Genomic DNA, 25,420 nt, shown 5'->3' with positions numbered 1-25,420 from the left:
ATGTTGGAACATACGGGAGCAATTAACAGTAGGAACATAGCAAGCTAGGCAAGTGAAGAAATGAGGTAATTATTAATACATAAAAATAAAGAGTTGTATAAGAAAGGAGGGATGATTATAACTTCTCTTTTTCTCAGCACTGAACAGTGTTTCCATGGTCATAATAATGAAAGAGTGACAACTGTTTTAACCAAAATGTAATAGTGTATCGGCCGAGGAAGTAGCAGTTGGAGAGGGAATAGGGCATAGGTGAGAGGACTATGTCCTCCTATGCTACCTCAGGAAGATAATCAGAAAGTGGTAAATCAAGAAACTGCAGTATAAAATATAAGGTAGCAAGTAAGAAAAACAGCTAAAGACTGATGGAGTTACATGAAATCCTAGAAAAAGCAAAACAAATTTTGGGGGAAAAAGCATCAGAACAGTGGTTGCCTCAGGAGCAAGGAGTTTGGAATGGTGATTAACAGGGAGGTGGCATGAAAGGATTCTGGGGTGATGGTAATGTTCTGTATCCTGTAGGGGTGTGTATTACGGAGTTATATGAATTTGTCAAAACTCATTGAATGGTACATTTGACATTTGTGTATTTTATTGTATGTTAACTTCACCTTACAAGAAAAAAAAAAGAACTTTAAAGTAAATATTGAGCTTTTAAAAATAATATGCATGCTGAAGCATCTGAGGGGAGTGTACTGATTTTGCAAATTACTTTGAAATGTGTCAAAAATAAGGTGATTGCTAGGTGGATAGTGCCTGAACACACTGTTCAAAAATTTTGGACACAGTCACAGTTACATAAGAAATACTTAAAGGGAACTCCCTGGCAGTCCAGTGGTTAGGACTCCATGCTTTCACTGCTGAGGGTCCGGGTTTGATACCTGGTCGGGGAACTAGGATCCTGCAAGCCCCGCAGTGCAGCCAAATTAAAAAGAAAAAACAAAAGTTTTTAAAGAGATTAAAGGTGTGCCTCGCAGATTCTCTCAAACATGAGTCTAGGAAGCTTAAGGGGTCTTATCTTGTAATTGTCTCAGCTGAAGCCCAAGGTACAGAAGGGGTTATCTGGAAAACATTGTGGGTGTGACTTCTGCCTAATAGAGTAAATCCCCAGAAGAATCATAGGAGACGCAAACAATTCTTTTTTTAAAAAAATTAATTAATTGATTAAATTTATTTATTATTTTTGGCTGCGTTGGGTCTTCATGGCTGCATGCAGGCTTTCTCTAGTTGTGGTGAGCAGGGGCTACTCTTCATTGCGGTGCGCAGGCTTCTCATTGCAGTGGCCTCTCTTGTTGCAGAGCACGGGCTCTAGGCATGTGGGCTTCAGTAGTTGTGGCATACGGGCTCAGCAGTTGTGGCTCGCGGGCTCTAGAGTGCAGGCTCAGTAGTTGTGGCACATGGGCTTAGCTGCTCTGTGGCATGTGGGATCATCATGGACCAGGGCTCAAACCCGTGTTCCCTGTATTGGCAGGTGGATTCTTAACGACTGCATCACCAGGGAAGCCCCCACACAATTCTTAAAGGAGTTATATATTCAGAAGCTGAGAGGGTCAGAGAGGAGCCCTGAGAATTCTATTATCAAGAAGCAAGCTGAAAGAGCTGCTTAGTTGCAAACACATGTTACCTTTCATTTAAAAAAAAAAGGGAGGATGACTCAGAGGACAGAACAAAAACCCAAACAGCAGTGCCAAGAACCATAAGACCCTGGGCCTTAAGACTTAATCAAGAAACTCCTAACACTTTCTGAATGTTGTGGACCAATGACTCTTTGTTACTCCTATTTGAATAGAAATGCCTATAGAGGTTATCCAATGCTTGCCTCACTGCTTGGTGTTGGGTATGTAGGGGTTGAGACAACTTGTCTCTTTAGTTTCATAGGTTGAGAAGAAATATACTCAAAGAGTTATACTTAAAGGTCTAAACCAGAGGAAACTTAACTGCACCTGGACCTGATCTAGACAATGAAATTCTGGACACCAAGCTCATGCTGTAACGTCATAAGATTTTTGCAAGCCTTGGGAGGGGCAAATATATTCTGCGTATGGGAGGGATGTAAATCACTGGGGCCCAGAGGGCAGACTGTGGTAGCCAGATTACAGGATAGCACCAGTGATCACCATCTCCTGGTATTCATCCCCTCCTCTTGAATGTGTACCAGATTTACTGATCTGCTTCTAACAGAATATGGCAGAAGTGATGTGATGTCAGTTCTCAGATTAGGTTATAAAAAGACTGTCGTTTCTCTCTTAGAGGAAAACATAAGAAGAACACTCTTTGACATAAATCACAGCAAGATCCTTTTTGACTCACCTCCTAGAGAAATGGAAATAAAAACAAAAATAAACAAATGGGACCTAACGAAACCTAAAAGCTTTTGAACAGCAAAGGAAACCATAAACAAGATGAAAAGACAACCCTCAGAATGGGAGAAAGTATTTGCAAACAAAGCAACTGACAAAGGATTAATCTCCAGAATATACAAGCAGCTCATGCAGCTCAATATCAAAAAAACAAACAACCCAATCCAAAAATGGGCAGAAGATCTAAATAGACACTTCTCCAAAGAAGATATACAGATTGCCAACAAACACATGCAAGTATGCTCAACATCACTAATCATTAGAGAAATGCAAATCAAAACGACAGTGAGGTATCACCTCACACCGGTCAGAATGGCCATCATCAAAAAATCTACAAACAATAAATGCTGGAGAGGGTGTGGAGAAAAGGGAACCCTCTTGCACTGTTGGTGGGAATGTAAACTGATACAGCCACTATGGGGAACAATATGGAAGCTCCTTAAAAAACTAAAAATAGAACTACCATATGACCCAGCAATCCCACTACTGGGCATATACCCTGAGAAAACCATAATTCAAAAAGAGTCACGTACCATAATGTTCATCGCAGCTCTATTTACAATAGCCAGGACATGGAACCAACCTAAATCTCCATCGACAGATGAATGGATTAGGAAGAAGTGGCACATATATACAATGGAATATTACTCAGCTAAAAAAAGAAACAAAATTGAACTATTTGTAGTGGGGTGGATAGACCTAGAGTCTGTCATACAGAGTGAAGTAAGTCAGAAAGAGAAAAACAAATACCATATGCTAACACATATATATGGAATCTAAAAAAAAAAAAAAAAAAAAGGGGGTTCTGAAGAACCTAGGGGCAGGACAGGAATGCAGACGTAGAGAATGGACTTGAGGACATGGGGAGGGGGAAGGGTAAGCTGGGACGAAGTGAGAGAGTGGCGTGGACATATATACACTACCAAATGTAAAACAGATAGCTAGTGGGAAGCAGCTGCATCGCACGGGGAGATCAGCTCGGTGCTTTGTGACCACCTAGAGGGGTGGGATAGGGAAGGTGGGAAGGAGACACACGAGGGAGGGGATATGGGGATATAAGTATACATATAGTTGATTTACTTTGTTATACATTAGAAACTAACACACCATTGTAAAGCAATTATACTCCAATAAAGATGTTAAAAAAAAAAAAGACTGGTTTCGGTCTTGAGTGCTCTTGTTAGTTCCCTCTTGGGTCACTCACATGGCCTGAAGGAAGCCATGGGCAACGTTGTGAGGCATCCCTGTGGAGAGGCTCACATGATGAGGGACTGAGGCCTGCCATCAGCCACCTGAATGAACTTCAAGAAGGGTTCCTCATGGTGGAGCCCCTAACGTCCAGCTTACAACTTGACTGACAACTGATGAGAGATGTAGAGCCAGAGAGACTGAACTTAGCCATGCCTGTGAGGTAACAGAAACTGAGATAAGGAATCTTTTCTGTTTTAAGCTACTAACTTTGGGGGTAATTTGTTATACAACAATAGATTAATACAAAGAGAAACAGAATTGAGACACCAGCATGGAAAGGAGGAAGGTAAATCAGAGTAAACAGGACACAGTTCTCTTTTCTCTTAATCAAGAATAATCTTGAAGAGTAGGAGAGATATGAAATGATCAATGTAAAAATAAAGAATTAGTAAGAGGGCTTCCCTGATGGCACAGTGGTTGGGAGTCCGCCTGCCGATGCAGGGGACACGGGTTCGTGCCCCGGTCCGGGAAGATCCCACATGCCGTGGAGTGGCTGGGCCGGTGAGCCATGGACGCTGAGCCTGCGCGTCTGGAGCCTATGCTCCGAGGCAGGAGGGGCCCCAGCAGTGAGGGGCCTGTGTACCGCAAAAAAAAAAAAAAAAAAAAAAAAAAAGAATTGGTAAGAAAATACAGTAGTGAGAGAGGTAAGTAAGGAGGGAAAGGGATAAGTACTCTTGCTGAAGATTCTTTTATGATCCAAGGAGATAAACAAAAGGCTAGCTTAAGAAAAAAAGAAGACCAGTGTTGTCTCTGAGGGGGAAAGGATGGGTCATGGAACCATTAAAAGGCTACTGACATCATGGAGACATCAATGAAAATTCACGCAACCCCTCATAAGGGATTATATTCTGGGAACCATAATTACAAAGTCACTAGGGCTGGCTCTGAAATGAGTGATGTTGAGGAGGGAAGAGGGTGATGCAATCTCTAGGAGTAGGGGAATTCATCATTTATTTTGGAAGCAGTATTTGGAAAAAAAAAAAAAACTACTGGCAAATCTTTATACTCACATTATTAAGGAGGCCAAGGATGATTGTTTAGATGTGAAATGGTTGCTAGAGATGATGTAGTTGCAAGGGTAGAAAACTTGTATAAAGTTATAAACCTGCTGCTTGAAATACTGGACAGATGGGAGGTGTGGACTCAGTAATAAAAATGTGAGGCCCAGCTATGGCAAAGGAGGGAACACCATCTAACTGGACACTCTCACCTGGTGATATGCATATTACAGCTAGCAGCATAATGCCAGGCAGTTCCTATGCAAGCATTAAAAAACAAAGCAAACAGGGGCTTCCCTGGTGGCGCAGTGGTTGGGGGTCCGCCTGCCGATGCAGGGGGTGCGGGTTCATGCCCTGGTCCGGGAGGATCCCGCGTGCCGCGGAGTGACTGGGCCCGTGGGCCGTGGCTGCTGGGCCTGCGCCTCCGGAGCCTGTGCTCCGCGGCGGGAGGGGCCGCGGCGGTGAGAGGCCCGTGTACCGCAAGACAAAACAAAACAAAACAAACAAACAAACAAACAAAAAACCCCTTCAAGAACAGCAAACTAAGCAAATTTGAAAAAAATTCAAAACTTAAATATAGTAAACAGTAATTTCTTTTCTTTTTCTTTTTTTTTTTGATCCAAGAAAAAAATATGATTACTATTAAAAAACAAATACTTGGTCACATGTGCCAAATGAATCATATGTCTATGGCTGTGCTAGGTACCACAGTGAACACAAAAGAAACCCTGTCCTCTGAGGTGCTTATGGGGTAGTTGGAAATGCAACCTCTATGTGCATAAACAACTAGAGAAGGACTCAAGAAATGACAGTCGGCCTGACAAAAAGGCTGTCCTTGGGGTGGTGAGATGAGTTCCAGAGGGAGAAGAGCAGCGGGAGACAGTACGAGGAGGCCACAGAAGAGCCCAAGGGACTGTGTGGTATTCGGGCTGGAGGAGAAGAGACTCCTAGGTCTAATGTCAAGGTGGGGGACCCTTCAAGGAGGGGCTGAAGGAGGGACAATGGTCACGGGGCTCCAAAAGGCATCTGTGGGCAGCAGTGTCAGGGAGCCAATGGCTCACAGCTTGGACACAAAGGGTTGAGATGGGAAGAGGGGTAAGAAAGCTGGGATACCAGTCTAGTCATCCATTATTCCTTGTCACAAATGAGTGCCAGTTCGGGGAAGGTTCCGTGCCAGATGCAGTGGAGATGCACAGATGTGTACAGCATGGTAGGGAGACCACAGAAGTAGATGGATAACACTCAAATAAGGCAGAGGGGCACAAGGAGGTTCCTGTGTGAATTCTCTGGCCAGGGCAATGAGGATAGGCTTGTAGAGAGTGATAAGGGCACTGTGTCTACCTAGGACTTTGATTCTTTTTTAATTTATATTTATTTATTTATTTATTGGCCACTCAGCATGCAGGATCTTAGTTCCCGGACCAGGGATTGAACCAGTGTCCCCTGAAGTGGAAGCATGGAGCCCTAACCACTGGACCGCCAGGGAATTCCCAGGACTTTGTTTCCTTAAAGCAATTTGTTAGTGAAAGAAATTAGAGCAAGATGAAGGTGGTTAAAATGAGCAGTAAAATCTCTGGTGATTTTTTTTTCCTTGGCATAAAATAGCAATGGCATGCGACCAAGAAATTACTTGATGGCATGGTAAATCCAATTTTCCCAAGTTGAATGAGGAAGGACAGGTGGAAAGGGAAATGGAAGCAGTGTCATCCTCAGGGTGTGGCTTAAAGACAGTCAAGTGGGTCATCACTCCTGGTACCCATCTCTCTGAGCTTCAGGTTCTTTGTAAAATGGGGTCCCCCCTACTTCACAGGGCACCTGTGACGACTGAGTCATGGTGCCTTACACAGTGCCTGTGGTGAGTGTTCAATAAATCGTCTTATTATTGTTGAAACCAGGGCTGCTGAAAGATAGGTGAATGCTCATGGAAATTAAGAATGTATTTAACTTTCTCTTCCTCGATCTTTCTCCTTTCTTCCTGTGGTTCCTTGCCATTTATCTAACTTGATGGTTGTGGGAAAAGAAGACTCAAGTTGGAAGGAGGTAAAAAATAGGTGGAAATTCAGCAAGGTGAACGCTCTGCCAATAAAAAGACAGTAAAGATGTAGGCTTGGGTGAGTTTACTGATGCAAATTTATTCTTTCACCAAAGAGTCCAGAAAAAGTGAGGAACAATCAAAAATAAAATCAAGGGAGAAAGTAATAAAAAAGAAAGCCAGTGGGCTACAAAGAATATTTGGAGCAAGCGCAGTAGCGCTCCTCACCGTTATGGCGGCGGTGCCGTCCAGTTGGCCGCTGGTGGTGGTGGCCACTTCCCCTCGGAAGTCCGGTCTCCGCCTCCTGCTCCCACCCTGCTCGCTCGGCGGCGGCATTGGTGGTCCCTGCCTCTCTGCCTCCTCCACCTTGGCCTGTCCACTGGAGGGTGGCGTTGGCGCGGAGGGGGCCCCTGCCTCAGAGAAGGTACCACGTTGAATGAGCAAAGACTGAACTTTTTACAGATACCTTTTGTAAAAGGCTTATAAGGAGTAGTGCCATAATTTGAATCACAATGGATTTCACATTATGAGGTGAATGGGAGCGGAGTATTGGACAAAAATAGATTTTTAAATCTCTGCATCATGGTTTTTAGCTCCTCAGTTGTTGCACAGTCTCACTATTTGGGGAAAGTTCATGCTAAAAATCTGAAGCAATCAATGGGTGAATATGATCAAATTTCTCCACCAAGTTCTCAACCTGTTAAGGAGAACTCCTTGTCAACCTAATGAAGCATTCAAAGACATGTGACTCTTTTCAAGATGAACTTGAAGATTACATCAAAGTGCAGAAAGCCAGAGGCTTAGAGCCAAAGACTTGTTTCAGAAAGATGAGAGAGGATTATTTGGAAACCTGTGGGTGCAAAGAAGAGGTTGATTCTAGACCCAGGTGTAGAATGTTTGATCAAAGACTCCTTTGTGAAACCGTCCAGACCTACCGAAGACCATGCAGTATTTCGCAAACAGTGGAAAAGTGGTTACCTCAGTGGCTAGCAGCTCATGACAGCAGGCTGAGACTGGACTCCCTGAGCTGCTGTCAATTCACCAGGGACTGTTTCTCAGGAAAACCAGTACCCCTGAACTTTAGTCAGCAAGAGTATAACTGTAGCTCATACAGTGTAGAATCTGGAGTTTACAGGCACCTCTCCTCAGAAAACAGTACCAGTGCCCGTCAAGCTAGATATAAACAGATACGTCAGAAGAGAAAAAGGCTCCCAGAGAAAGGCCGGGAAAAACGAGAGGAGGAGCGGCCCAAGCATAAGAGGAAGAAAGCTTGTGAGGAAATAGATTTAGACAAATACAAGAGCATCCAAAGAAACAAAACAGAGGTGGAAACAGTCAGTACAGAAAAACTTAAGAACCAAAAGGAGAAAAAAAGCCAAGATGTAGCCTCTAAGAAATAGGAACTTAAGGGTAGTAAAGAGAAAAAGGAACAAGTCAAAGAAAGGAAGAAGAGGAGATGCTTTGGGACGAGTCTCTCCTTGGATTTTGAAGCTCTTGCATTGGTTCTCCTGAGGTTAAACTGAAAAAAGAGTTGAGGAGCTTGGTTTTACGATGTTCCTATCGCTCTTTTCACGTGAGCAGGTACAAAGGCTAAGTGAACAGAAAACATTTAGTGTGCTTGCTCTCCAACATGGAAATTACTTTTCCTCTTATCTAAAATCATTACTACATTTTTCTTATACATAATGTAATTTCCCTTAACGAGAGTGGCTCTGCTTTAATTCATCAAATTGCTATGATGGTGGAAGTATTTTTCCCTTAGGACGTCATTTATTTTAAACTGGAGGATTAATAGGCTTTACAGAATCTATTTCTTGATTGGGTTTTAGTTTGGGGTGGGTGTTTTTATATTCATTAGTTTTCTCTGTGAAGCAGTTTAGATTGATTTTTTTTCCTTTGTTAGATCTAACTTGCAGTATATTTTCTATATTGGAAAGTGGAAAATGACATACATTATAATAAGCTTAAGTTACATACAGTTTTAAACGTTTCAAGGAGTCTTGATACAAAATCAGTTTATATTCTGGAAATGTTTATAATATAATAAAGTTCTAATTTCTACAAAAAAAAAGAATATTTGGAAACAAGTTCTGCAAGTAGGCACTGATTAGAGGCAGAGGTCAAAGAAGGCATGACTCTGGTATGGTCAGTGGAGTTAAGTGAGGTAAAATTAAACCCCATCTTTGTGAAATAAATTGAAAAGCTACAGATGTTAACCTGTAGATCTTAGAAAGAATGGTGCAAACTAAAATTGATACAGGGCCTTGAAGTTAAATATTTAATGTCTAGAGAGAAAACCAAGACTGATTATACATTAAACACGTATATCTTGCTGCATTCCCCACCTCACAAAGAAAAAATAATGAATAAAATAAAAGACTTGAAGTATATTTTACTGTAAGAATTATCACTTCAGTGCTTACTCTTTGCCAACCACAGTTCAAAGAGCTTAACAAGTGTTAATCGTTTAATCCTCACCCGTAACCCTGTGAAGAAAATACACGTATTATCACCACTTTACCAATATGGAGACTGAGGCACAGAGAGTTTAACTTGCCCAAGGCGTCACAGCTTGTAGGTAACCAAAATGCTAAACTGCTTCCCACAATTATCCTGAGCCTGGTCACAAACTTTGGGTCACAAAACTCTAGTGGAATGTGTTTAGGGCCATCTACAATAAGAATAAGGCCACATATGTTACTATGAAGAAGATGGTAACTTTGGACTGACAGATAGTCTTTTAAAAACTCACACATGGTTACCAATTAGGTCTCAGGGACAATAATGTAAGAAAGGTGCAAATGGATGTGAGTGGCCAGCAAGAAGATTAAAAAGGCAATAAAAGGTCCTAAGTCCAGGGAGCAAAGTTTATCAAATGGCCACTTGTGGTAATACAAAGGTAGCAAATCCCCAATAAGAATTCACACAACAGACATGATGCTAGGTAGACATGAAGGCCTGGGAGCCTGCTCACAGCATGTCTTGGTACTGTAATAATGCATTGGTGTGGGGGTAATCTTGCATATCTATGCTATTTGTCTTCTCCTAGGAACTATACCCAAAAGAATAAAACTGGGTCTTTGGTAAAAATGTAATACAAGAATCTAAGATATCATTATTGTAAAATATATTTATATTGTAAAAAAAATATTAGGGGGAAAAATAGACCTTGCTGGTTTGTAATTAACAAAGCATGGCTCTTTCAAAGGCAGAGAAGGTAAAAGCTTCCCTCAAATCCCACCAATAACTGGTATTGGAGCACATGGAATGCTGTAGAGGGGTAGAAGAGGCTGATTTCAGAGCCAACAGCTGTGACTCTCCCACAGTGACTGTCACCTGTTCGGTTTTCTTTGACAGGGCAGGAACTGGAGCTCTCTCCTGCTGCATCATTGCTGTGTCTCCTCCTCCTTCACCATCTGATGCTTCTAGGAAACATAAAGTTTAAAAATGAGAAAAGCACCTCTCTCTTTCTCCCATTGCTAGTGTAATCTTGGTACCATCTTTTTTGAAGGTTCTATCCCTTGACTCATTAATTTCACCTCTAAGAAGCTGAATTTAAGAAAATGATCCAAAATGAAGCCAGAGATTTAAGAACCAAGGTGGCAGTGTTATTTATAAAACTGCAAAAATGAAGATTATTCAGATGTCTAAATTTCAGAATGTTTAATTATGGAACACTCATGCTGATTTTACAGATATTAAACTCCCCATTTTCAGATAAGAAAGTTGCTGCTTAGAGGGATGAAGTAATTTGCCCCAGGTCACACACCTGGGAACCCTATGTGGGTCCAAAGTCTTCCCCACAAGTGATACTGCCTGCACTGAGAACCAGCCAGCTCTTGACACCAGTGTGCTGGCTCCAGGGGTAATGTTAAGAGAGTGGGACAGAAGGATTATAGATCATGAGAAATTCTTATTTTGAATTTATAAAATCTTTCAACACTGGAAAAAGTAAATTCTTACTCCAAGAACCAGGAAAAATAAAAACTTTAATATTTTTTCTGTTAAAAAGCTCTTTTAAAGAAACATGGCAACCGTAAGTTTCTTACTTCCCATAATGCCATACTGTCTTCCAGATTTTAGTGGTTGTTCTCTTTGAGCACATTTTTGAATCTTTGAAAGGCTTTACTCACTCCCTTTGAGTTTTTCGGTATATCTTAAAGCCCAAAATGTGAATTTGTGAGTAATATTGGTCAGAATTCATATTTAGGTACAAATTAACTAGTTTGGTAGTCCTGAGCTTTTAAATGTTTACATACTATGATGGTTAATTTTATGTGTCAACTTGATTGGGCCACAGGGTGCCCAGATATTTGGTCAAACATTATTCTGGATGTTTCTGTGTAGGTGTTTTTGGTTGAGATTAACATTTGAATGGGTAGACTGAATAAAGTAGATTTCCCTCCCTAATGTGGGTGGCACTCATCCAATCAGATATGGCTGGAATAGAACTAAAAGCATTAAAGAAGAAGTAACAACTGACACTGCAGAAATACAAAGTATCATGAGAGATTACAACAAGCACCTATATGCCAATAAAATGGACAACCTGGAAGAAACGGACAAATTCTTAGAAAAGCACAGCCTTCCAAGACTGAACCAGGAAGAAACAGAAACAGGAGCAGACCAATCACAAGCACTGAAATTGAAACTGTGATTAAAAATCGTCCAACAAACAAAAGCCCAGGGCCAGATGGCTTCACAGGCAAATTCTATCAAACATTTAGAGAAGAGCTACCACCTATCCTTCTCAAGTTCTTCCAAAATATAGCAGAGAGGGGAACACTCCCAAACTCATTCTATGAGGCCACCATCACCCTGATACCAAAACAAGACAAAGATGTCACAAAAAAAGAAAACTACAGGCCAATATCACTAATGAACATAGATGCAAAAATCCTCAACAAAATACTAGCAATTCGAATCCAACAATACATTAAAAGGTTCATACACCATGATCAAGTGGGATTTATCCCAGGGAGGCAAGGATTTTTCATTATCCGCAAATCAATCAGTGTGATACACCACATCAACAAATTGAAGGATAAAAACCATATGATCATCTCAATAGATGCAGAAAAAGCTTCTGACAAAATTCAACACCCATTTATGACAGAGACTCTCCAGAAAGTGGGCATAGAGGGAACCTACCTCAACATAATAAAGGCCATATACGACAAACCCACAGCAAACATCATTCTCAATGGTGAAAACTGAAAGCATTTCCTCTAAGATGAGGAATAAGACAAGGATGTCCACTCTCACCACTATTATTCAACATTGTTTTGGAAGTTTTAGCCACAGCAAGCAGAGAAGAAAAAGAAGTAAAAGGAATCCAAATCGGAAAAGAAGAAGTAAAACTGTCACTGTTCGCAGATGACATGATAGTATACATAGAGAATCCTAAAGATGCTACCAGAAAACTACTAGAGCTAATCAATGAATTTGGTAAAGTAGCAGGATACAAAATTAATGCACAGAAATCCCTTGCATTCCTATACACTAACAATGAAAGATCAGAAAGAGAAATTAAGGAAACACTCCCGTTTACTACTGCAACAAAATGAATAAAATACCTAGGAATAAACCTACCTAAGGGGCAAAACCCCTGTATGCGGAAAACTATAAGACACTGATTAAAGAAATCAAAGACGATACAAACATATGGAAAGATATACCATGTTCTTGGATTGAAATAATCAACATCGTGAAAATGACTATACTACCCAAAGCAATCTACAGAATCAATGCAATCCCTGTCAAATTCCCAATGACATTTTTCACAGAACTAGAACAAAAAATTTCACAATTTTTATGGAAACACAAAAGACCATGATAGCCAAAGCAATCTTGAGAAAGGAAAATGGACCTGGAGGAATCAGGCTCCCAGACTTCAGACTACACTACAAAGCTATAGTAATCAAGACAGTATGGTACTGGCACAAAAACAGAAATATAGATCAATGGAACAGGATAGAAAGCCTGGAGATAAACTCATGCACATATGGTCACCTTATCTTTGACAAAGGAGGCAAGAATATACAATGGAGAAAAGACAGTCTCTTCAATAAGTGGTGCTGGGAAAACTGGACAGCTACATGTAAAAGAATGAAAATAGAACACTCCCTAACACCATACACAAAAATAAACTCAAAATGGATCAAAGACCTAACTGTAAGGCCAGATACTATAAAACTCTTAGAGGAAAACATAGGCAGAAGACTCTATGACATAAATCACAGCAAGATCCTTTTTGACCCACCTCCTAGAGTAATGGAAATAAAATCAAAAATAAACAAATGGGACCTAATGAAACTTAAAAGCTTTTGAACAGCAAAGGAAACCATAAGTAAGATGAAAAGACAACCCTCAGAATGGGAGAAAGTATTTGCAAACAAAGCAACTGACAAAGGATTAATCTCCAGAATATACAAGCAGCTCATGCAGCTTAATACCAAAAAACAAACAAACAACCCAATCCAAAAATTGGCAGAAGACCTAAATAGACATTTCTCCAAAGAAGATACACAGATTGCCAACAAACACATGAAAAGATGTTCAACATCACTAATCATTAGAGAAATGCAAATCAAAACGACAGTGAGGTATCACCTCACACTAGTCAGAATGGCCATCATCAAAAAATCTAGAAACAATAAATGCTGGAGAGGGTGTGGAGAAAAGGGAACATTCCTGCACTGTTGGTGGGAATCTAAATTGATACAGCCACTATGGAGAACAGTATGGAGGTTCCTTAAAAAACTAAAAATAGAACTACCATATGACCCAGCAATCCCACTACTGGGCATATACCCTGAGAAAACCATAATTCAAAGAGTCATGTACCCCAATGTACATTGCAGCACTATTTACAATAGCCAGGAGATGGAAGCAACCTAAATGTCCACTGACAGATGAATGGATAAAGAAGATGTGGCACATATATACAATGGAATATTACTCAGCCACAGAAAGGAACGAAATTGAGTTATTTCTAATGAGGTGGATGGACCTAGAGTCTGTCATACAGAGTGAAGTAAGTCAGAAAGAGAAAAACAAACACTGGATGCCAACACACATATACGGAGCCTAAAAAATGGTACTGATGAACCTAATGGCAGGGCAGGAATAAAGACACAGACGTAGAGAATGAACTTGAGGACACAGAGGGGGAATGGGAAGCTAGGATGAAGTGAGAGAGTGGCATGGACATATATACACTACCAAATGTAAAGTAGATAGCTAGTAGGAAGCAGCCGCATAGCACAGGGAGATCAGCTCGATACTTTGTGATGACCTAGAGGGCTGGGAAAGGGAGGGTGGGAGGGAGGCTCACGAGCGAGGGGATATGGGGATATATGTGTACATATAGCTGATTCACTTTGTTCTACAGCAGCAACTAACACAACATTGTAAAGCAATTATACTCCCATAAAGATATTAAAAAAAGAAAAGAAGTAAAAGCATGACCTCCCCTGATTAAGATAATTTTTTCTGCCTTTGTACTTGAACTGAAACATGGGCTCTTCCTGGATCTGGAGCCTGCCAGCCTTCAAGGGGGAACTACACCACCAGCTCTCCTGGTTCTCAAGTCTTCTGACTAGGATTGGAACTAGACAATTGGCTCTCCTGGGTCTCCAGCTTGTCAGTCTATCCTGCAGATCTTGGGACTTGACAGTCTCTATGATTGCATGAGCCAATTCTTTTATATATACACACATAGATACACACACAGAGAGAGAGAGAGAGAGAGAGAGAGCGATAAATATAGATAGATATATAGATATCTATTCTGTTGTTTCTGTTTTTCTGGAGAACCCTGATTAATACCCCAACTTTTAACTATGTAGCATGAAAAAAAGGACTCTACCCAATGAAGTAGTAGCAAGTAGAAGGTTAACAGGGCTTTTTACTTATTTTTAAAATTTATTTATTTAGTTATTTTTGGCTGCATTGGATCTTTGTTTCTGCACACGGGCTTTCTCCAGCTGTGGCGAGCAGGCACTACTCTTCCTTGCGGTGCGCGGGCTTCTCGCTGCGGTGGCTTCTCTTGTTGCAGAGCACGGGCTCTAGGCATGCGGGCTTCAGTAGTTGTGGCTCACGGGCTCTAGAGCGTGGGCTCAGCAGTTGTGGTGCATGGGCTTAGTTGCTCCACAGCATGTGGGATCCTCCCAGACCAGGGCTTGAACCCGTGTCCCCTGCATTGGCAGGCGGATTCTCAACCACTGCGCCACCAGGGAAGTCCCTAACAGGGATTTTTAAATGAAGGACTAAGTTGGCATTAAAAGTATTTATAGTGCTGCTTCTGGGAAGAGAGTAGTAGTAGTCATATTTTCCCTTATTCCTCCTGCTAAGTACAGCTAAAAATCCTGACCATTACATATAAAACAAACATTGGAGATCTCTGAAAGGTGGAGAGAAGTCAGACATGCTAGGGACTTTGGGGCCCAAGGAACAACACAGTGGTGAGCTCCCTGGGTTTTCTTTTTGCCTTATTATCTCAGACTTGGAGCTAAAGAAGCTAGTGACTTGGAAATGCCAGTGAGAGCAGACAAAAAACCCCAACAAATGTCTGCTCTGTTTAACAAAATGACCAGGAAAACAACAGCCTAGCAAGACTGAAAACCTTTAGATAATAACTACTTGACTTCAGCCAAACACAACAGAAAAACTGTTTTCTTTGCTGCCTACACCAACAAAGGCTGAGTGGGGAACCTAGACTTCCACCTTTGTCAGACTGTAATGAGGCACCCCAACTCCTCCTCCACCTTCCATCAGGGTGGTGTCAGAGGTGATCAAGTAGGGACTGAACCCCTGAAGAGATTTTCATCCCTGAAGGGTGGTAACAGACCCCTGCTCTCTACCACCACCACAAGTGCAGTATCAATGGAGAATACACTGTGAGCCTGGACTTCCACCTCCTCCTGGTAGTAATGAAGGGCACCTTTCCTTCCCCACTGGGGTCAGAGGAACCCTAGTAGAGAATCAGGACTTTACATACTGCCCAGTGGTAATGAGGCCAACACCCACCCTAGTGCTTTAGCAAGCACTAAAAGAGCTATGCAAAGAGATATACTCAAAAATACTACAATAAATCAAAACAGAATTCTAAAAATGTTCAAGTAACGCACAGGAAGGCAGAAAGATAAACAAGAAATAGCAAATAAACAGAAAAGACAAAATAAAATGGCATATTTGAATCCCAACATATCAACAGTTACATTAATGTAAATGATCTAAACATACCAATTTAAGGACAGAGATTGGGACTTCCCTGGTGGCGCAGTGGTTAAGAATCTGCCTACCAATGCAGGGGACATGAGTTCGGTCCCTGGTCTGGGAAGATCCTACATGCCGCAGAGCAACTAAGCCCGTGTGCCACAACTACTGAAACTGCGCTCTAGAGCCCGCGAGCCATAACTACTGAGCCCACGTGCCACGACTACTGAAGCCCGCGCACCTAAAGCCCGTGCTCTGCAACAAGAGAAGCCACCATAATAAGAAGCCAGCGCCTTGCAATGAAGAGTAGTCCCTGCTTGCTGCAACTAGAAAAAGCCTGTATGCAGCAACGAAGACCCGACACAGCCAAACATAAATAAATAAAATAAATACATTTATATTAAAAAAAGACAGAGATTGACAAAGTGGATTAAAAAAATGACCTAACTATATGCTGTTTACAAGAAACTTACCTCAAATATGACGATATAGCTAAAAGCAAAATGATGGCTGAAATATAACATGTAAATATTGATTAAAAAGCAGGAGTTATATTAATATACTCTATTAATTATATTAATATGATTAACTATATTATATTTGATATTAATATCAGATAAAGGTTGAATAAATTAGTTCTTTCTTTAGTCTGTGTGTGATGTTTTTTGGTTCCAAAAAAGAAAACTGCTTTTCTGAAGTAAGGATGCTAGTACTGTGATTTCCATTAAGAGAGTATTAAAAGAACAGTAATGGGGACCCAACCTAACCAGCCTGGCTCTAGCATCTAGATTTCTCTAGAACTGCTGGCATTTGAGGAAGTTAAGCTAGGCCTGTGCCACTCAGTCCCAGTGGCTGATTTTCAGCCCATGGAGTGGAGTCACCAAGACGGTGCAACCTTATTTTCAACTCCTTGAGGGTCTACTTTAAAAAAAAAAAAAAAAAAAAAAAGGATACCACCAGATGGGAGTGGAGTCAAGTACACGTTTCTTTTTCAACCCCAGGCAAAAAGAGCAAAAAGCTAAAATTAACAGTTGCACGTATCTTTCTCTTTCCTTCAATCCCTTACTTTGTCCTCTTTATGAAAAGTATCAGAAATCCAATTTCCCAGCAATTTCCTTAAGCTTCTAAGTATTTACTTGCATGAACTCCTTCTAGGCCCTAGGGAGAATACTGGCAATGGATAATACTGTTAATTTTTCTTAAAAAAATCTGCAAAAGAAAGATATATGGTGATTAAAATAAATACAATAGACCACTGTCTATTTCTACTCAGAATTCACCTCTGTCCCTATCTCCTAGTGAGTAGTGTTGGAGCTGAAGTGAGCATTTTGGGGATCCAGTTAGAGGGAGCTGGTTGGACAGACATTGAGCTTGAGTTTAATGAGATATTATAAGGTTCATAATCATAAAGTCTATAGTTAAATTATTGCTAGCTCTCCTACTGTAGGAATACTTCCAGGAATATTCCTACCACCCCATGCCAACTCACCAGACATCTGACACAAAGTATACAGGGCTAGAGGTTGTGGACTGTGACACAAACACACCTGTAGCGTCCTTCCTTAGAAATATGTGGGAAGTGGAGGAGAAAGCAGGTTTGGGATCATCAAAAATGTAAAACTGTAAGCAGAAAATTAGGTTCCCATTTTGTCTATTCAAAATGGCAAGTCTCTCCTATAGGAATACAGTAGATGCTGTATTTTACAGTTATCTGATAGGGATGAGTAAAATAAAGCTTTTCAAAACTCCTGTGTTTATAACAGTACTGTTTTGATTTCTTATTTAAAATAATTTCTTTCATACCTAATTTTGTATCAGTAATTTTGTATTCTTTTTCTAAGAGAGGGTCCCCCAAATTACGTAAGATTTAGGCCTCACAGAAACCTAGATCTGCCCTGGCTATAGACCTGCTTAACTCTCCTATAGTTCTCACAGTTTCTCAACAGGATAAACTACTGAAACCCATAACCTGGTAAGTTGCAAAAGCACGATGCTAAGCAAAAGAAGCCAGAATCAAGAGGCTATATAATGTGTGATTCCACTTATTTAACACCCTGGAGAAGGCAAAACTATAGGGATAAAAAAACAGATCAGTAGTTACTGGGGACTGGAGGTGGGAAACTTCTGGGGATTGTTGGAAATGTTCTATAACTTTATTGTGGTGGTGGTCACACAACTGTGTGCTTTAGTAAAACTTCATAGAACCATACTCAAAAAGGGGTTAATTTTACTATGCAAATTATTTACTACGTAAATTATTCCTCAGTGAGCCTGACTTTAAAAAAAAACGATAGAAGCTAACTTTCATCAAACAATTTGTTAACACTTGCCCAGTGTCACACAACTAAAGGGCAGAGCTGGGATTTGCATCCCAAATATTCTAATGTTGGAGTCCACAATCTTAACCTCCACACTACCCTTGCATGAGAAGATGCTGCTTATAGCTAAATGATGTTTCCTTCTATTCTGTTTGCTAAGAGGTTTGTTTATTGTTTTATTTTAAAATCACTAATAGGTGTTAAATTTAATGCAATGCCTTTTGTTTTTGCATTTACTGAGATGATTATATGGGTTTCTCCTACAATGTGTTAATGTGGCCAACTGTGAAAACAGGTTGTCGAATGTTAAACCATCCTTGCTATTCCTAGCATAAACCGCAATTGATCATGACGTATTTCTTTTTTAATAATGTTGGTTTTTATTTTGGTTACCATTTTGTTTAGATATTTATTTACATAATTTTCCTTTCTAGTATCGTCCTTGTCTGGTTTAGGTATTTTGGTTATATTAGCTTCATAAAAGAGTTGGGAAATGTCTCCTCATTTTCTGTCCTCTGAAATAGTTATATACGAATAGCTAAGATGATCTGTTTCTTGACATTTGGTAAAATCTGTTAGTAAAAGAAGCAGAGCGTAGTATTCTTTTTGTGGGTATGTTTTAACAAATGCTTCAATTTCTAACAGTTATATGATTATTCGGGTTTTTCTTTCTTTATTTATTTTTTTTCCAGTACGCGGGCCTCTCACTGATGTGGCCTCTCTCGTTGCGGAGCACAGGCTCCGGACGCGCAGCCTCAGCGGCCATGGCTCATGGGCCCAGCTGCTCCGTGGCATGTGGCATCTTCCCGGACCGGGGCACGAACCCGTGTCCCCTGCATCGGCAGGCGGACTCTCAACCACCTCGCCACCAGGGAAGCCCCCGGGTTTTTCTATTTTTAACTCAATTTTGGTAAGTATTATTTTTCTAGGTAATTGGCTGTTTTATTTAAATTTCTCAAATTTATTGGAGAGGTGTGATCATTATATGTAGCTATGTCTTCTTTTTCTTTTCTCCCATCTTTTATTTGTACCTTTTTTTTTTTCTAGTTCTGCCTTGGAGAGGTCTTTCCTTAAAAAAACAACAAAAACAACTAGGTTCTGTATTATAGATGCTTTCTATTGCTTCTTTGGTTTCTAGTACACTAATTAACATTCTTTACTTTCTTTAGGTATACTCTTTTGAGTTCTTAATTTTTGTAGTTGGATATTTAGCCCATTAAGTTTTTCTCTTTCTGATGTAAGCATTAAGGATATATATTTTCTTAAAACTTTATAACAACTGAATACCATACATTTTAATATTATAGCATTTTCATTATCATTTAATTCTAAATATTTTTAAAGACTCTATAATGACTTTTCTTTGAGAGTTATTTAGAAGTGCACTGTTAAATTGTCAAACAGATTTTTTAAAGTTACCTTTTTTTATATTGTGGTTAGAAAAATGGCCTGCAAATCAATTCTTTGATATTTGTTAAGACTTGCTTTATTTTCTAGCACAGGGATCACCACACTTTTTAGGTTTTTAGGGCCACACAGTAAATAAGTGTAGGGTTTGCGGAGCAATAAGGTCTCTGTCAGTAATTACTGGATTCTACTGTTGGGCAAAAGCAGCCTTAAGACAATATGTAAATGATTGGGTGTGGCTGTGTTCTGATAAACTTTATTTACAGAAACACATCCTGGCTGGATTTGGTCCATGGGTCATAGTTTGCCAGCTCCTGACCTAGTATATAACTATTTATTTATTGATTGATTTTTATTGAAAATAGTTGACATAGAATATCATGTTAGTTTCAGGTGTACTACCTAGTAATTTGACATTTGGATACATTACGAAATCATCACCACAGTTAGTCTAGTAACCATTTGTCCCCATACGTAATCAATTAAAAAAATTTTTTTTTGGACTAGAATGTGCAGTATCTAATTGTTAGGTGCATAGTTCTATACATGATTACAGATAAACTTAACGATGTTTTTCAAATCTGCTATATGTTTATGAATTTTTATGTTTTATCTATCAATAATTGACATATATATTAACATCTTCCACTCGTATTTTGAATTTCTCCATGTTTTCCAATAATTCTGTCAGTTTTTGTTTACACATTTCATAGGTATGTAAGGTGCATGCAAGTTTGGAACTGTTACAACTTCCTATTGGTTGATTGTTCCTCTTATCATTATGTAGTGACACAGTTTCAAAAATCCATCTTGTTGTGGAGAACAAAGGTATGGACACCAAGGGGGGGAAGTGATGGGGGGAGGGGTGGTGGTGGGATGAATTGGGAGATTGGGATTGATATGTATACACTGATGCTTATAAAATGGATGACTAATAAGAACCTGCTGTATAAAAATTTTTTTTAAATTAAATTAAAAAATTAAAAAAAAAATCCATCTTGTTGGGACTTCCCTGGTGGCGCAGTGGTTGGGAATCCGCCTGCCAATGCAGGGGACACGGGTTCAATCCCTGGTCCGGGAACATCCCACATGCCATGGAGCAACTAAGCCCGTGCACCACAGCTACTGAGCCTGCCCTCTAGAGCCCGCAAGCCACAACTACTGAAGCCCGCGAACCACAACTACTGAAGCTTGCGCACCTAGAGCCCGTGCTACTCAACAAGAGAAGCCACCGCAATGAGAAGCCTGTGCACCGCAACGAAGAGTAGCCCCAGCTGGCCGCAACTAGAGAAAGCCCGTGTGCAGCAACCAAGACCCAATGCAGCCAATAATAAATAAACAAATAAATAAAATAAATCTATAAAAAAATCCATCTTGTTTAATTTAGTTCAATTTCACTTATTTGGGGAGGGGTATTCTATATTTCTAGAGGTGGTCAGCTGTTCTCTGGGAAATCTAACTATACACACTGAAAACTAATGTTGGAGACACAGCTGTACTTCAACAGTCTAAAGTGTTTTGCTAAAATTACTCATCCGTAGAAACCAGAATGTTTTATTTGGCCAGGAGAAGCAGGGCTGGGAACTACTCTTCAAGAACCGTGTTCCCAGCTCATTAAGGGACTCCTACCAGCATCACTGAGAAAGAACACAATTCCCACATCCATAGAACAGGGCCCTGTGAAAAGTGAACTCAGTGAAGGCCCTAACGCCATGCCAGCAAAACAACACAGGGCAAGGGGAGGGCAGAGCAGAGGAAGGGAGAGGAGGGGAGAAACAGAAGTGTAGCCAGTGAAAGAAAAGGGCTCTCAATTCTGGCTCCACTTGTACTAACGGTGCGCATGCAGTGAAGGAAGCTCCATCCTTTATTGCTTCTGTACACTTTTCAAAATAATTACTACAGGTATGCCATGACCAAAAAATAAGGGCTTACAATCAATTAGACCATGCCAGAAAAGAATCATACATCTGTAAGTGTACCTCTCATTTATTCGTACTGTTCATAATGCCTGCTCACCCTTTATCTTTGTCATCTCTCCTTTTCTATCAAAATCTTAGTCCCATCCTCCAAAATTCAGCACAAGTTTCCCCCTCTGTAAAGATCTCCCAAAAGTGGAAACAAGACCATCTTAGGGCTATAATCTAGCAAATAGCTGCAACTTTCACTGAGAAAAGAAAATGCTGAGAAACGGGGAACAGGATCTAGTGTACACATGAAGAATTATGTGATCGGCAGCAGGAGGAACAATAAACCCGAGGCCATGTCTATCGTGCCCAATCCAGGGCACCTGGTTGTATTGAGGGGGCTGCTCGGAGAAGCCTTGGCAGTCTCAACCTTTAATCTCCTAGCCTTTTCTGGCCACACATTCCCTGCTCTGGGTACAGGGACACTTGACCACTCAAAGTCTTCTGTAGCCTTGTGGTGGGTCATCAGGGTTTACATTAGCATGGCATATGCCTCTCTGATTTTGTTTCATTTTTCTTAGGTACCATCTTTTCCTTTTTGCTTTTTCACTCTCATAGGCAGCAAGAAACGGGGCATGCTCTACCTTTTCCATCTCTCAGGCTCCTTAACATGTCCTCTCCCTCTCTCTCCAAAAGATTTGACAAAACAAATGTTTCTGAATTTAAGTCCCCTGTGAGTTAGTTCTTGCCATCAGAAGTCTTCCTGTCATTCTGAACTGGAATGGGGAATGGGGATGGGGTGGGGGTGGGGAACCCTTTTCCCATTGAATTTTGCTGTTTCTAGTGGCAACTGCTACAGCCTGGTCTACATTCCAGTAATGCTCCTATTTTCATAGCTGAAGATGACCCTAGCAACAGATCCAGACTTTGTTTATAAAATATGTTTCCAGTTCCCACAGGAAACTTTAAAGTTAGAAAATTTGGGCCTTCCCTGGTGGTGCGGTGGTTGAGAGTCCGCCTGCCGATGCAGTGGACGCGGGTTCGTGCCCCGGTCCGGGAGGGTCCCACGTGCCGCGGGGCGGCTGAGCCTGTGAGCCACGGCCGCTGGGCCTGCGCGTCCGGAGCCTGTGCTCCGCAACGGGAGAGGCCACAACGGAGAGGCCCGCGTACCGCAAAAAATAAATAAAATGTCATTTAAAGTTAGAAAATTTGGAATAAGATGGCACAACTCTGAACTGTTGTCACTTTATGGGTCCTAAAACTCTGAAAGAAAGTAAAGCACTACGACCAATAACATTGTCTCAAAAATACATGACTAAAGAAAAATGTTTCACCTTCTATCTGTGGGGATCTTAAATGCTACACAATTTGTTGCCAGTAACATGTCAGCAGTTGTAATGTATAGAAATATCTAATCACTATGTTGTATACCAGGAACTAACATAGTGTTGTACGTTAATTATACTTCAAAAGCAAACAAACTCATAGAAAAAGAGATCAGATTTGTGGTGACCTGAAGCAGGGCGTGGGGGGAAAGAGAACTGGATGAAGGTCCTCAAAAGGTACAAACTTCCTGTTATAATAAGCAAGTATTAGGGATGCAATGCACAGCACTAGTAATATAATGAACACCACTGTATGTTATCTAGGAAAGTTGTTAAAAGAGTAAATTCCTAAGAGCTCTCATCACATGGAAAATGTATTTTCTCTCTTTTTCTTTTAGTTTATATCTATATGAGATAATGGATGCTCACTAAACTGAATTGTGTTAATCATTTCATGATGTACGTAAGTCAAACCAGTATGCTGTACACCTTAAACTTACACAGAGCTGTAATGGGGGTCCTCAATTCCTCCCCTCTGCCTGGAAGAGGTGTGGACGTGACCCATCTTTAGCCAAGAGGACCTGAGCTGTGTTCTGATAGCAGAAAAGGTTTACTATCTTCATGGACACTGTTGGTCTCACGTGATTTTTCCAGTCTCCAAGTCACCACCCTGGATAACTACTTGCCTCATGTTGCTCTGGTCTGCACGATAATAAAGACCTTATTATTAAAAAAAATTAGATCTCAATAAAACTGGAAGAAAGAAAAAATACAAATAGAGTAGCTAAATAGCAAAACAAACAAAAATATACACAGGACAGGCCCCTGAGGAACCACCCACATTGGGTTAAAGCACCCAAAGCCACAGGAGTCTGACCTCCTCTGTGAACGCTCACGCTTAAGCGTGGCTGTGGTGGCAGTAAAAAAAAGGACTTTTAATGCCAAAACTGAGGGTGCCAGAGGACCTGTCCTATCTTTAAGGTACAAAAATATAGTGGAGATCATGCAAATATCAGAGGACAGCTTTGCAGGCAGAATAGTTGCCTGCCGGCTATCTGTCCAGAATAAGGCATTTTTTCCTTTTATCCTATTTTATTTTTAGCTTAAGGGGAAAAAAAAAAAAAGGTAACTCAGCTTGGGCAACAGGACCTCAACTTTAGTCTTGAGTGTTACAGCTTCACCCTTCTTCCTTTCTAGTTTATTTTAAATGTTGGAACATTTACATATTTCGGGGCAGTTTTCAAACTATGAGTAATTTCAATTTAACCTTTTCTGGTCAATCTTTGTAGTTAGAGTTAGGTGAATAGAGCCATGGATGCTGGCAGTGGCATTTTGGGTCTTATTAGAATTGTTATGCTTATTGGATGAGTGTATTTGTTACATTTGGAAGCACTGCTATATAAATTCTCCATTCCTGGAACAGAAACTAATAACAATGTTAATAACTCTTACATAGTCCTTATTTTGAGTAAGGCAGTGTTCTAAATGTTCTACACATATTAACTCATTTAATTCGCATGTCAGTCTTACGAGATGGGTACTGTTACTATAAGCTCTGTTTTACAGAGGTGGACATGGAAGCACTTGTCCAAGGTTAACAAGAGAGTGCATCAGGATTTGGATCTAGGTGGTTTTGATTCAGTTTGCTCTTAACCATTATGCAATACTGCCCCTCTAACTTAGAAAACTAGGTGGCTCTCAGGTGGTACTAATCACTAAGCTAGGTACTGGAATCCACAGGGCTTGGTATGTAGAGCCCAGTTTAACAATAATGTATGTTCTTACATTTGAATAACACTCATCTAACTGGGGCAGAAGCTGCTGCATGTGGTGAATAGCTCCCCTCCTCCAAAACAGACAAACAAACAAACATATCCAATTAGTCCAGATATCTGTTTGGAACTCTCCCCCACCACCCCTGCCTCCATCCTATATTTTAGCTGGGGAGAAAATATATCCTGGTTTGCCTAGGCTAGTCCTGGTTTATGCTTGTCATTCCCACATCCCATCTGATTTAGTATCTGTCTTATTGCAGGCATCCTTTAATACATTAATATGCATTACTACTGTCCAAGTGTGAGAATGGAAATGAGATCACCCTCAGGTTTATCTGACCCCTGAACTCTGCTCTTTGCTGCACAACTGTTAACAGCTCCCAGAACAGCACCCTGTGCACACCTTTTGGGAAATGCCAGTATAGAGGAGTGACAAAGGAAGTCCTAGAAGTCTTAGATTCTAGTTCCAACTTTTGTGATCTTGGGCAGATCATTTACTTTATGCCACAGTCTTCCTATTTGTGGAATGATGAAGTCAGACTTCTATGATTTATGATTTTCTGGTTCAGGCCAATTTCTATTAAGAATGCAGTATACCCTGGACAAGTCAAAATTTCCAGAGTGAGGTGAAATGTTGAAGTACAGAGGTATAGGGTAACATTAAAAAAAAATAGGTGAACATGGCCCGTTATATGACTATGTGAGTTACGTCATGTCCCCTGAACAGAAATTTCAAAAGGAAAAGGCCTATGAGGCTGCAGTTAGACCTGCTACCCACTCACTCTTCTTGTAAAGTGTGAGCCCAAGGAAGAGAAATGTTACAATGGAAAAGCA

General features: G+C 40.6%; 1 protein-coding gene and 1 pseudogene across 4 annotated transcripts in view; one reads left to right on the top strand and one right to left on the bottom strand.

The window, feature by feature from the left end:
* Positions 1 to 25,420, bottom strand: part of CMSS1 (cms1 ribosomal small subunit homolog) — a 383,286-nt gene that overhangs the window by 25,968 nt on the left and 331,898 nt on the right. For all 4 annotated transcript variants that reach the window (XR_002646648.2, XM_022588026.2, XM_089910452.1 and 1 more), the window contains one exon: positions 9,975 to 10,063. Coding sequence is in view for 3 of the 4 variants with exons in the window: in XM_022588026.2 (XP_022443734.1) it covers positions 9,975 to 10,063 (89 nt within the window). In the remaining variant the exon portion in view is untranslated. The remainder of the gene's footprint in view (positions 1 to 9,974; positions 10,064 to 25,420) is intronic.
* LOC111182076 (lysine-rich coiled-coil protein 1 pseudogene) lies at positions 6,590 to 9,279 on the top strand (annotated as a pseudogene).

The sequence above is a fragment of the Delphinapterus leucas genome, chromosome 4, assembly GCF_059928025.1.
Source record: "Delphinapterus leucas isolate spDelLeu-1000000601 "Yukka" chromosome 4, BTC_Dleu_Yukka2, whole genome shotgun sequence".
Classification (NCBI taxonomy): Eukaryota; Metazoa; Chordata; class Mammalia; order Artiodactyla; family Monodontidae; genus Delphinapterus; species Delphinapterus leucas.
The sequence above is the reverse complement of the archived record's forward strand: the minus strand, read 5'-3'. Positions and strand labels throughout refer to the sequence as shown.